General features: G+C 43.6%; 1 protein-coding gene across 10 annotated transcripts in view; it reads right to left on the reverse strand.

Annotated features, from left to right (window-relative positions):
• The window catches only part of MED24 (mediator complex subunit 24), a 30,605-nt gene that overhangs the window by 12,755 nt on the left and 4,868 nt on the right, over positions 1 to 12,982 (reverse strand). Inside the window, exons 1-7 of one of the 10 annotated variants that reach the window (XM_074320051.2) lie at positions 10,339 to 10,418; positions 9,738 to 9,926; positions 9,571 to 9,653; positions 1,449 to 1,487; positions 1,034 to 1,107; positions 441 to 673; positions 244 to 300 (exon numbers count right to left, since the gene is read on the reverse strand). In XM_074320051.2, the coding sequence (XP_074176152.1) occupies positions 244 to 300; positions 441 to 673; positions 1,034 to 1,107; positions 1,449 to 1,487; positions 9,571 to 9,653; positions 9,738 to 9,867 (616 nt within the window). In that variant the 5' untranslated portion in view covers positions 9,868 to 9,926; positions 10,339 to 10,418. Of the gene's footprint in view, positions 1 to 243; positions 301 to 440; positions 674 to 1,033; positions 1,108 to 1,448; positions 1,488 to 9,542; positions 9,654 to 9,737; positions 9,949 to 10,338; positions 10,419 to 12,982 lie in introns of those variants that run through there. The other 9 variants (XM_074320050.2, XM_074320052.2, XM_019747562.3 and 6 more) reach the window with 9 other exon arrangements.

Genomic DNA, 12,982 nt, shown 5'->3' on the forward strand with positions numbered 1-12,982 from the left:
GCAAACACTAGAGTCAGTTGTTTCTCAGATGATCAGTAACATGGAGAAAACACATGGATGGATGGTGTGCTTGTCTCCTCCTCTTAATTTCTTCCGTGTATATTACATGCTAGTCTTGCTCCCCACTAGCATGTATGCTGGCTCAGGGCAGGGACCCTGCCACATGCTCCTTTGGTAGCCCCCCAACCCCCCACCCCCAGCACCTGGCACAGTGCTGGGCATACAATAATGCTCAGTAAATACCTGTTGGTTGATTGGCTCGGGTGCCACCCTGCCCAAGTCCCTGGGATGTATGCAATGCTTATGGGGAGAAAAAAAAGGAAGTGGGATGATTTCAGATCCTCCTGGACAGCGGGCTGCCATCCTACCTCTCCCCTCTCAATTAAAGAACCAGCTATGGGAGCACTGGCAGGTGGGGCTCAGGGGAACTGGGGACATACAGGCCTCCTCTAGTTTGGCGATGTGGAGTAGGGCCCGGTTCTTGGTGCTGCTGAGGGTCTTATCCAGGCGCTGGAGGCACATGGCAAGCTGCTTCTCCCCGGCGGCTGGAGTGCCAGCCTCCAGACCCTCCTGGAGCCGCTCCGCAGAGGCTGCAGTGCAGCGCAGCAGCCAGTGGAGGGCGCTGAGAAGGGCCCGGCACAGCCCGATACACTCCTCGGCTTTGCCGTGACAGCTACCAGGAAAGGATGCAAAATCAGTCTCTGCTCCAATGGCTGAAATCTGACCCACACCAATGTTCTGCAGAGTGCCTGGCACACCCCTACTAGAGAGAAGAGCTGGGAAGCTACAAAGACAGGGAAGACAGCCCCACTGCCTTCCACTGGACAAGATTTCAAATGAGCTATTCCAAATCCAGAAGAGGCATTTTTGTTCTCAGGGAATAAGTAGAAAAGGATGGGGATAGATAGGTGCAGATGAACAGGTGGGAAGAAGTGTGGAAACCCACAGAGTTGGGCTCAGTCTATGTACGTGCAGCTTCCCCTTTATACTAAGCTAATGATGGGGGTTGTGAGCCCCTCACCCCTGCCATTACCTCAGTCGGTCACAAAACATGTCCATGATATCCAGCAAAGCCTGAACACACAGGTCCCGGGAAAAGTCATCAAACTGCGGAAAGAACACTGGCGATGTTACGGAATGCCCAGTCAAGCCCTGGTCTTACACGAGGCAGATGGGACATTCAGGATTCCTGCTCATCTTTCCTCCCACCTCAGGTTTCACACTTGGCATCCTTTGAACATTGGAAATTGGCTCCTAACTGCCAGTCCCTACTTCCCAAGATGCCCCTCCCTCCAATGGAAGGCAGTAATGCCAGCCAGAGGCCTTGTGTGCCGCCGCCAGCCTCGGTGGTCACATGATCAGAGCGGTCAAGGACGTGGGGCTCCCTGTCACTACCATATCTCTGTCCCCCTGCCCCCCACCTGGCTTGTGAATAGCTATGGTCATACCTTACTGATAGCTGTGAGGACCGAGGAGTAGGACACCATCTAGAGGGAAAGAAGAAACATAAAGTTCAGACCATTAGTGTCCCCCAGTTAAGAGAAACAAACGCTGACAGTTCAAGTTGCTGCAGCTCTCCTAAAATCTCAACCCCTTCCAGTGGCCTTCCTCAACCCATTAAAAGAGAGACACTAACACTAGACATTGTACCCATTCCTGCTCCTATCAGTCTCACCGCCGGTGACATCATAAGCATAACCCCACCGAGAAGATGACTTGGGGGTATCCCAAGGTGCCATGTTTCATGTTCACATGCCACTCACTGTCCACTACACGCAAGGTTTAACTGACCGCCAGTGAGCAGGAGAATGGTAAGAGCTAGGTTATGATCCTTTACCTCTATAATTTCTATCAAGAGTGATTTCATTTGAACAAGAACTGGAGACAAGCACACATTTCCTGCAACGACTAGGTAGTATCTGCACCTTGAAATAGGTAATGAATTTCATTATACACACTCTTACTCATTTCTCAGGACTTATCCTCTAGGACACCTTCTCGGATCAACCCCAATCTCCCACCCAAAGCTGAAATCCTTCCTCTGATTTCCAAGTAACCCCCTTATGCTCATCATTGCACAGCGGATGCCTGCTGCCCCCACCAAACCAGGAGCTTCCTGAGGGCGAGAATACTTTTACTCAGTGACCCCCATAAACTTGATGATATTGTTTGTAGAATGAATAAGTAAAAACACACCTTTAGATCAGTATTTCCCAAAGTAGCTTCCAAAGCTGCACTGTCCAATAAAGACACTAGCCTCATGAGGCTGTTTAAATTTAAAAGAAATTTAAAATTCAGTTCCTTAGTCATACTAGCCACATTTCAAGTGTTCAATGGTCACATGTGGCTGGTGGCTACTGTATCAGACAGCACAAAGATAGATCATTTCTATCATTGTAGAAAGTTCTACTGGATAATGTTGTTCCAAAGGTTCTTGAAGATGTTAAGAAATTTTATAATATTGAACGTCAACTGAAAATAATAAAAAAAATTTAAAAAAAGAAATTTTACACACACACATATACACATAGCTTCTGTGTGATATGAATTTGAGAAACTCTGGGATAAATATATATATATAAAGAGCTTTCTGCAAAGTAAAGGTTCTTTTAGTAAAGAGCTTTCTTTCCTGTAGGACTTTTCTGAACCACAATATACCTGTAGACAATGAGAATCTCTAAGATTATTACTGATGAAGCAAGCAATACTTTTCAAACTTACTTGACCAAGGAATGTCATTTAACTAGTATTTCCAAAATACATTTTGGGAAATTCCACCTAAAGAGTGAGCTTTCTGAGAACAGAAATACTGTTGAATTTGTATCTGTTGCTCTAGAACCTAGCCCGGGGCCTAGCTGAAGGTAGGTCCTCCATTTCTATTGTTTTGGGTTAATGAACTCTAGTAACTAACATTCTGAAAAAAATTTGTTTACCTTAAAATAAGTTTCTACTAGTAAAACCTATTCATCACCATAAGATTAGAGATGTAGTTCAAAAGACATAATTTCTCCCGAATGAAATTAAACCCTACAAAGTCTTTTAAGTTGCCATATTTAAAAAATAATAATTATAGCATACTGATAAAATAGGAGTAATACTATAGAAAATAGTTACAATCATATACTCAAAATCAGTGGCAAGGGCTGGCCTGGTGGCTCAGGTGGTTGGAGCACCACGCTCCTAATGCCGAGGTTGCTGGTTTGATTCCCACATGGGCCAGTGAGCTGTGCCCTCTACAGCTAAGATTGTGAACAACAGCTCTCCCTGGAGCTGGGCTGCTGTGAGCAGCCGGAGGTTGGCGTGAGCTGCAGTGAGTGGCCGGCAGCAGCGTGAATGGCCGGCAGCCGGTGAGAGCTGCTGTGAGCTGTTGTGAGCAGCCGAGGGTCGACCGACTGCCTCAGCCGGGGGCATGGGGGGTGGGGAGCACGAGGCTCATAATACCAGCACGGGCCAGGGAGCTGTGTCCTACACAACTAGACGGAGAAACGACGGCTTGAACCGGAGTGGGGGGGTGGGGGTGGAAAAGGGGGGAACAGTGACAAAATACACCAAAATGAAAAAGCAGGACACAATGACAGAAACTGTCAAGACACCTGCCTCGTGGGTTGTCTTCACCAGAGGAATAGAAATTTCCAAATATTTAAGAAGAAAGCTAACTAAGTTAGCCTCCATGACCTTCGTATGGTGAATTTTATGTGTACGGCAATGCCCTCCATGTCTAAATTCTCCATCATGTGAACAGACTGTTCAGACATCTTTAACTAATATACTTGGGTAAACAGGTGCAAAACACACAGAGAACTTAAATACACAATTAGTGTTTAGTGCCCCTCTCAGCAGCACTCACTATGAGGCCAGTGCTAGTGTCTGACAGTGATCAGAAAGTTGGGAGCCTGCCTGGGCAGGATGACCATAACGTTCCAGGCAAGTGTTTGTTTATTTATAACTGATGTCCCCATAGCAAGAGCTTGGCAGAGAACTGAACCTTGTTGGATACCAACCTGAAGGGGGAGCTGGACGTTCCCACTACAAATTGACCCCAAACTACCAGAAGAGAAACCCCCAATTCTGTATGTTCTAAGGGATGCCGTTAGTTACAATGAGTTTATATGGTCTCCAAATTCAGAATTGTGTTCCATTTTTGCTAACAGTATCAATAAAGTACTTCTACTCTAGAGACCTAAAAATACTTTCCACATGGTGAACTGCTTTTCACAGCAGGATTTAACTTATTTCAGGCTTAATACATCTATCAACGTAGAAGCTCTAAACTACCACCAGTCCAGGGCTGGAGACCGTCTGTGTGGCCCACTGCACAGCTGGCCAGCCCAGACTGGCCCTGCAGCTGTTCTCTAATCTCCTCTGCTCTTCATGTTCAATACCCCAACTGCTCTTAAGTGCCCTCTACACGCACAGCACTGGACCAAAGAGCCTCTTGACTGTGAAAGAGGAATAAATTACTAATTTTGCATAGCACTTTGTAAGTCACAAAGGTCTTTCATGTGTATTTATTTCTCTCCCACTGTTACTCCAGCCTTTCTCCCTCTTGCCATTCCCATCAGAGCTTACATATCTATTTTTAAAGGAACTTCCTGCAGACTCTACATTTCCAATTAACCACCACTTTCTCTCTCCTGCTCTTCAAGGTGTAAGAGGTCTCTACACTTATTGTCTTTACCTTCCTACCTTCCATTTGCAATTCAACCCACTTGAATCACTTCTGTCCTTCCCACTGCATGAATCTTCTCGTTTAGCTCATCAACAACCCCGCTGTTAAGCCCCACGGACATGTCTCAGTTCTGATCTCACTGACCTCCCAGCAGAATCTAACACCAGGAAACCCCTCCTCATTCTTCAGTCCTTCCCTTCCTCCCTGGGCTCTTCTTGATGCCACCCTTTCTTGCTTTTCTACGCTCCTAGCTGACCCCTTCTTTTTAGGCTTCCACATGGAATTCCTTTCCTGTGTGTGTTCCTTAAATGTGATTGGCTCCTCAGGAATGTGGCTTGGGTCACTCACTTCCTTGCTCACTCTCCACACTCTCTCTGGGCAATCTCACCCATGCCCATAGCTTCAATTATCATCTGACGACTCCTAAATCAAAAGCTCTAGTCTAGACCTCTCCTCCTGAATTCAACTGCCTACTGAGTACCTTCTCTTTGATAGCCCACCAGGCACCTTAAACGTAACAAGGCCAAAATCAAACATGTCCTCTCCACCCCTCATCTGCATCCCAACCCTAACAACAGCCCTACTCTATTCTCACGGGCTCCTTACGATCCTATCAATCATCTAGTCCTCCAAACCAGAAACCTAGACATTAGCCTGGATTTCTTCCTGTCTCGTGGCTCTCATCCAGTTAATCAGCAAATTCTCTCAATGTCACTTCCTAAATTGTTCTTGAATTCATTTTTCCTGCTGCCACTTCCCAAGTCCACGCTAGTATCATCTCTTACCCGAATCACTAGAAAGTATAGCCTAAATCAGAGGTTGGAAAACTATGGCTTGCAAGCCAAATCTGGCTCATCAGATTTTATAAGTAATTAAAAGTTTTATCAGAACACAGGCATTCCAATTTATTTACATATTTCTGTATCTTTTCATGCTATAATGCCACAATAGTGGTGACAGAGACCATATGGCATACAAAGCAGAAAGTATTTACTATCTGGTCCTTTATAGAAAAAATACGCCAGACTAAATGGTCTCCTTGCCTTCTGTCTTACCCTCCTCCGATTCATTCTTCAAACTACAACCAGAGTAATTTTTCTAAAATTAATCCACAAATTCCCCAAATCCACAAAGTCAAGGAAATTCCAATCAAAACACAAGGACTCAAAGGAACTTAAAAAATTGATTCTAAAGTTTGTCTGAAAAAGAAAATGCCTGAAAACAGCCAAGAAATTTTTGAAAAATAAAACAACTACAGGAAGCCTTGCCTAGCCAGATATCAAACATACTAGTAAAGGACTGGTATGAAAAGGACAAATATATCAATGAAATATACTAGAATGTCAAGAAATGGACCCACGTCTATTAAAAGAATTTAGGATATGACAAAGAATAGCCTATACAACAAAGGCAGTTGAGCTAACTATCTGTTTGGAAAAATAAATTTGGATCTTTTCCTCACACAACAATAAATTCTAAATGTGTTAGACAAAATAAATATAAAACATAAAAATGAAGTGTTAGCAGAAATTAGAGAAGAATATATTTTGATCCTTGGAGCAGGCAACCCGATATAGAAGACAAAAGCCATATAGAAAAGAAAAAAAATGGTTAAATCTGACAAAAAAAAAAATTTTAAAACTCCACATACCAAAAAAATAAAATCACAAAGTTAAAGAAAAGTAACAGAAAGAATATTTAAAACATATATAACAGATAAAGATTAGAAGATAGATTACATTAAAAGACACTTAAAAATCGGTAAAAATTCTTTCTTCCCGGGGTGATGAAAATGTTCCAAATTGATTGTGGTGATGGTTGCCCAACTCTGAATATACTGAAGACTAGTGAATTATATACCTTAAATGGATAAACCAAATAGGCCATGATATATATCTCAATAAAGCTGTTACCAAAAAAATAAAGGAAACAATCAAACAATAGAAAAATGGGCAAATTATATAAATAATTCACAAAAGATATGCATATAAAAATATGCTCGGGCTGGTCTGGTGTCTCAGGCAGTTAGAGCTCCATGCTCCTAACTCCGAAGGCTGCTGGTTCGATTCACACATGGGCCAGTGGGCTCTCAACCACAAGGTTGCCAGTTCAATTCCTAGAGTCCCGCAAGGGATGGTGGGCAGCGCCCCTGCAACTAAGATAGAACACGGCACCTTGAGCTGAACTGCCGCTGAGCTCCCGGATGGCTCAGTTGGTTGGAGCACATCCTCTCAACCACAAGGTTGACGGTTCGACTCCCACAATGGATGACGGGCTGCGCCCCCTGCAACTAGCAACGGCAACTGGACCTGGAGCTGAGCTGCGCCCTCCACAACTAAGACTGAAGGGACAACAACTTGACTTGGAAAAAAGTTCTGGAAGTACATACATTTCTCCAATAAAGTCCTGTACCCCTTCCCCAATATAAAAAAAAAAAAAATCTTAAAAAAAAAAAATATGCTCAACATCACAATCATGGAAATACATAATATAATATGATGTCATTTTCTGCCTCTCTGGAAAAAAATCTTAAAGGAATCTATCCAGCATTGGCAAAGGTGTGGGGAATACTGTCACATGCTATGGAGGGGGGTGCAAACTGATGCAATCCTTTTTGGAGGGCACTTTGCAGGATCTGCTATAATTTATTTTATTTTATTTTTTTTTAAGGAGGGCACAGCTCACAGTGGCACATGCGGGGATCAAACCGGCAACTTTGGTGCCACCAGCACCACGTTCTAACCAACTGAGCTAACCAGCCACCCCTCTACTACAATTTAATATGTGGGTACTCTTCAAACCAGCAATTCCATTTCTAGGTATCTATCCTAGGGAAATATTCCCAGATATGCAGAGACGTAAGTATAAGGATGTTCAGTGAAACATGGATTATAAAATAAAAAATTAAAAACAAACAAAATACAGTACATGTGGAATATTATACCACAGCTAAAAAGAATAAGGTAGGTAAGTATGTGCTCATATGGAAGCAGAGATGATGCCAAGAGGAAAGAGGAAATACAACTATGTGCCAACTGAGGGATAATAGTCAGCAATTTTTAAAAAAGAATGAACTACTGACATACACAACATAGATAAAGGTTAAAAACATTGATATTAAACAAAAGAGAAATATACAGGGTATATGATTCCATTTTTATAAAATCCAAAAATAGTCAACATTAATCTAGGGTGATAGAAAACATTTAGTGGTTGTAGGAGAATGGACTAGGAAGGGGCACAAGGGAACTTTCTGGGAGAAAGAAAATGTTCTGTATCTTACGCTGGATGTTAATGACATGGGTATATATATATATAATTGCTAAAACTCACTGAATTAATCTTAAGATCTGCACATTTTATGCATGTTAAATATACATATATACACGCACACATATGTATGTGTGTGTGTGTGTGTGTGTATATATATCCTGTCACACTATTCCTCCACTTAAAGCCACTTAAATAGGTACTCATCACCCTATTCCAAATTCCTTAGCATCACCCACAGGTCCTTTTTGACCTAGCCTCTATGTCTCTCTAAACCAGTCTCCTTTTAGTGCTAGCCTAGCAGTTATCAAAATATGATCCAGGAACCAACCCCTAGCATCTGTGAAGTCAAAACTATTTTTTAAATACTACTATGATGTTATCTAGCTTTTCCACTCTCATTTTCTCACAATTGTACAGTGGAACGTCCCAGAGGCTCCATGCCACGTGATGATGTTATATAACTAAATGTGTCAACAATTGGAATATCTGTATAACTCAGTAATGAATATTTTCCAAATGACCAATTCATAATATTATAAAATCAGGCACGCACGGGTAAAAGCAAGAAAGACCAAACGGTAACGTAACAGTATAAAAAGTTCACTGATGTGGTTTCATATCACCTGTTAAATTTTAGTGTGATATCAAAGAAGACTGTCCACATTTATCTGAAACGCTTATTAAAATACTCTTCCCTTTTCAAACTAAGTATCTGATGTGTAAGGCCAGATTTTGTTCATATACTTCAACCAAAACAGCCTACTGGTGCAATTGAATGCAGAAGCAGATATGAGAATTTAGCTGTCTTCTATTAGGCCAGACATTCAAGAAATTTGCAAAAATGTAAAACGATGTCACTTTCCTCACTGATTCCTTTTTGCTTTGGAAAATATGGTTACTTCTCATTAAAATGTTATTTCTATTAACATGCAATGGGTTTATTTTTTGTCAATTTTAAATATATGAATATTTTTAAATTTCTGAGTTTTAATTTCTAAAATGGTAAATATGAATAGATACCACATAAACAAAAGCTCTATGGGAGTCTCAATCATTTTTAAGAGTATAAAAGGTCCTGAGATGAAAACTGCTGCTTTAGCCATACCAAACTATTTCCAGCTCCTAAACAATACTATGTGGTTTTTGTCTCCCAGCCGTTGCATATGCTTTTCTTTTGGCTTTGTATACTCTCATCAATCTGCCTGGCTAACTCCTACTCAACATACATGTCTTGGTTTAAACATCACATCCCCCGAATGCTCAGACTGGATTAGGTGCCCCTCCCATGTACTCCCCCAGTACCCTGTCCTAGCCTATATCATAAGCCCATCCTGTGACTGACTGTTTATTTAGTCTGTATTACTCACTAAATTCTTTCGGTGCAGGGATCAGTTCACAGCCATAACCCCAGGGCCTACAGCACTGTCTGGCACATATAAGCATCCATGAATATTTATTGATAGAATAAGTTAATGTAATATTCACCATAACCAATGAAATATCATTCTTTTCAGGAGAAAACTGAGGCTCAGAGAAGTGGTGTGTTCAAACAAATTCACCTAGAAAGTATGAGCTAACAATTGTACTCCAAGTCTTTTACCTTTGCCGGAATAGGTGGAGCAGTTTACCTGGGAACTAATGGCATACTTCAGGTAGGACAGGATGAGAGGATTGGGGGAAGGTCCAATCATGGCCTGCTCCAGCAGTGCTTCTGCAAGAGGAATAACAAAGACTGTGTGGTTACAACTTTTCTAGGTTTAGCCCTCCCATCCTTCCTTCCTATTTCACTTGAGACCTGCTAGATTGAGAATGTCCCAGGTGGCTCCTTTGGGAAAGAATTTCTTCATGTTGATTGCCCACTGGTAGTCACTCCATCGCTCCTTCCAGGCTTGCAAAATGGCCTGCTTCAGGTTCACCACCTTCATGATTTCACTCTGAGGAGGCAGGGCCGAAGGCAGTGAGCGCTGAGGTTGGAGAAACCGAACTAGAGAAGGGGAGAGGAGATTCTGAGGGAAAGAAAAGGGGAGGGCAGAGTTGAATGGAATGGTGAAGATACAAGAAAATTTAAGGGAGGCAGAGGAACTGAAAAGGAAAAAAGGGTAAGGGAGGTGGTACGAGTACTGTTAGATTCTTCCCTCCTGAACCATCCCTCCTTGAACTGGGGCACTAAGAAAAGGGTGTCAAAGGGGCTTAATACAAAGAGTAAAAAGGACAAGAGTTAAGACAGTTCCAGTTGCCTAATTACTCCCTTAACTCTAGCTGCGTCCCAAAATCTAGATTTTCCCAAATCTAGATTCTCCACCCCCACCCCCACCCCCATTTCCTCCACCTTCCCCAGCCCTGAAACTATAATTCCCTATTTCCTTTCATCCACCACCTCCCCAAATTAAGCCTACCGGACAGTCTAGTTCTAGGTCCCAGTTATCGCCATTTTGGCACTTATCAAAGAGCTAATTTTCTATTGGCTGGGAGTAACAAACATGAACCAATAGGAATGCAGCAAGCGACAGGTCACACCACGAGGTCTTCTGGGAATTGTAGTTTCTCGGACTGAGCTAGCGCGCGAGAAAAACAAGCGACTAAGCTAGTCAGCCTACTTATTTCTCTCCTTTAGGGAAGGACACGTAAGAGCTGAGGCATCACAGGGACTCAGGAGGCTGAGGGGGGAGGGTTCTCGAAAGGCCGCTCGCCATCAGGCGTCGCCCAATGACGTCACTGCAGACCCGGCATTTAAATCATATTCTGACACCCTTTCTTTACCCGCTAGTTAGTAGGCACAACAAGGGTGTGGCGTTAGTTTAGCAATACGTTCCCTCTATCCTGGTCTCTTTTTCTTTCTTTCCTAAACCTCTGGGTCTGCCAGAGTTCTCATTTCCACACCTGTATTCCAGAGGCGACATTGAGGTTCCCTCAGTTACACACACATCACCACTTCTCCCCCAAATCTGGCAGCCCTCCCAGAATCTCCTGGCCCTGCGTACTGCTTGAATACAGGGAGAAGTAGAAAGAAAAGTAAGGAGGAAACTAAGGTTAAGGTTATCAAAAATAAGGAAAGTTTGAAAAACTGTGGTAGACAAGAGGGCCTTAGGAGACATGATGACTAAATGTAACTCGTCTCCTGGATATCGTGATCCTGGAACAGAAAAAGAACATTAGATGAAAACTAAGAAATCTGACTGAATCATGGACATCGGCTAATAATAATGTATCAATGTTGGTTCAACTGTAATAATCGTAATTGTAACAAATGTACCGTACTAATGTAGGGTGGGGACCATCTACTGTCTTCACATTTTTTCCTTTGTAGCTAAAAACATTCTTTAAAATAATTATTAAAAACAATGTGATGTTTCAACGGTAATTGTAAAAATTTTAAATATATATTTAAAAAATGTGATGTCTCACTTATCCTGTGGAACCATATTGTAGATAATTATGTCCATGGCCTCAGGCATTGGCCCTTCTTTCCCCCTCAGTGAGAAGCCCAAAAGCAAATGCTCCTCACTTCTGGTTCCAATGTCTAAGCCTCCCTATCACAGTCTTCATCCCTGCCCTGTGCTGTGAACAGGTTGTCCCTAACATTTATAACCAGGGACAAGAGTAAACATGCAGGCCCAGCCAGTGTCCTGCCACCCTTATTTTCAGCCCCTCATCCCATGCCCTGAGGAGCTTGATATCCTCCCTAATCCATGAGTCCAAGCTCCCTCGATATTCCCCAACAACCAACCATGTTTTGGCCACCCTTTCAGTGGCAAACTCAGTGCTCAGGGAAATGAATCTGGGAGAGCAGCCCACTCAGGCCCTGGAAACAAACTTGTGACCCTTAGGACAAAGAATAACAATATCTGGGTCTCTGGAGCATAATCTAAACAGGGAGACAAGGACTCCTCTTCTGAAGGGGAAGGTGCAGCTAGAGGAGCGCCAGATCACATCCCATTAAGGTCATTATTGCCTACGGCCTTTCTCCCTCCCCATACAACCACCCACAGCCCCTCTATTCTGCTCCCTTTTGTGCCTGCCCTAGTGATACCACTGTTTATACAAAACAGCTGCCAAATATGTATAGCCAAAGCTTCCAAAGCAGAAAGGAGGGAGAACCGAGACTCGTTACAACCTCCAAACTACCCCCAGCCACACACACAAACCCTGTTTCTCTCTGCAGTTGCACACATACCTGGCCTCCCTTCCTTTCCCAGGCCCCTCACCCTATCTCTGCCTGCTCCCCTACTCTCATTCCTTTCCTGTTACTGCAGCCCAGGGCTCCCCACCTTCAGCCATTCCTGGATCCTGCAGCTTCTTTCCCATCCCTCATAGCCAAAACTGCCCCTGTGGGAGAGAAGCTGTCAACTTTGTGACTGCTCCTGATTGAGTGGGTGTTGGGTCCAGTCCACATGGGAGTGGGGAATATTTGGGCCCTGAGGATAGTAATATTCTGAGCTTAAGCCATCACCCTCTGGCCGGAAACCTTCCAGATCTTGGAGGCGGGGAAGCTCTTTCCCACTTCCCAGTGGCAGGGAGGTGGCAGTCAGGCTATCTACCGCCCCCCCCCCCCGTTCCCCCCCACACCCTGTCAGCCTCTCACCAGTAGCCCTTTCTCTAAGTTTTGCAGGGTTTCCCACAAGGACTCCTTTAGTTCTGGGCAAGGGCTATCTTCAATTTCTCTACTTTGTCCTGACTTCTAGTCAGTAAATATGAGAGACAGCCTTTCCATGCACCACCTCTTCCCTCCACACCACAGTAGCTTCTTAGGACCCACAAGCTCTCTGGCTTCCCCACAAGGGTGGGACTCCATGATAATCCTCCAGTGCATGAGAGAAGAGATGCTGATATCCCCTTCGGATGTGCAGGGAAACTCTCCCCAGAAACAGTCCCTCTCAAAAACCCCTTTCACCCCACTTCCTTTTGCTGTCTGTTTCCTCTCCCTCAGCACTGGTAGATGCTGAGCTCCCACCTCTGCTCTCTTATCCCTGAGCTCTAACCTCCTCATCATGTTGGCTGTTCTGGCTGGGAAAGGGGTCTGGCTGGAGAAGAGGGGCAGAT

Source organism: Rhinolophus sinicus, chromosome 12 (genome assembly GCF_057876585.1).
Source record: "Rhinolophus sinicus isolate RSI-liver-muscle chromosome 12, RSI-T2T, whole genome shotgun sequence".
NCBI lineage: Eukaryota > Metazoa > Chordata > Mammalia > Chiroptera > Rhinolophidae > Rhinolophus > Rhinolophus sinicus.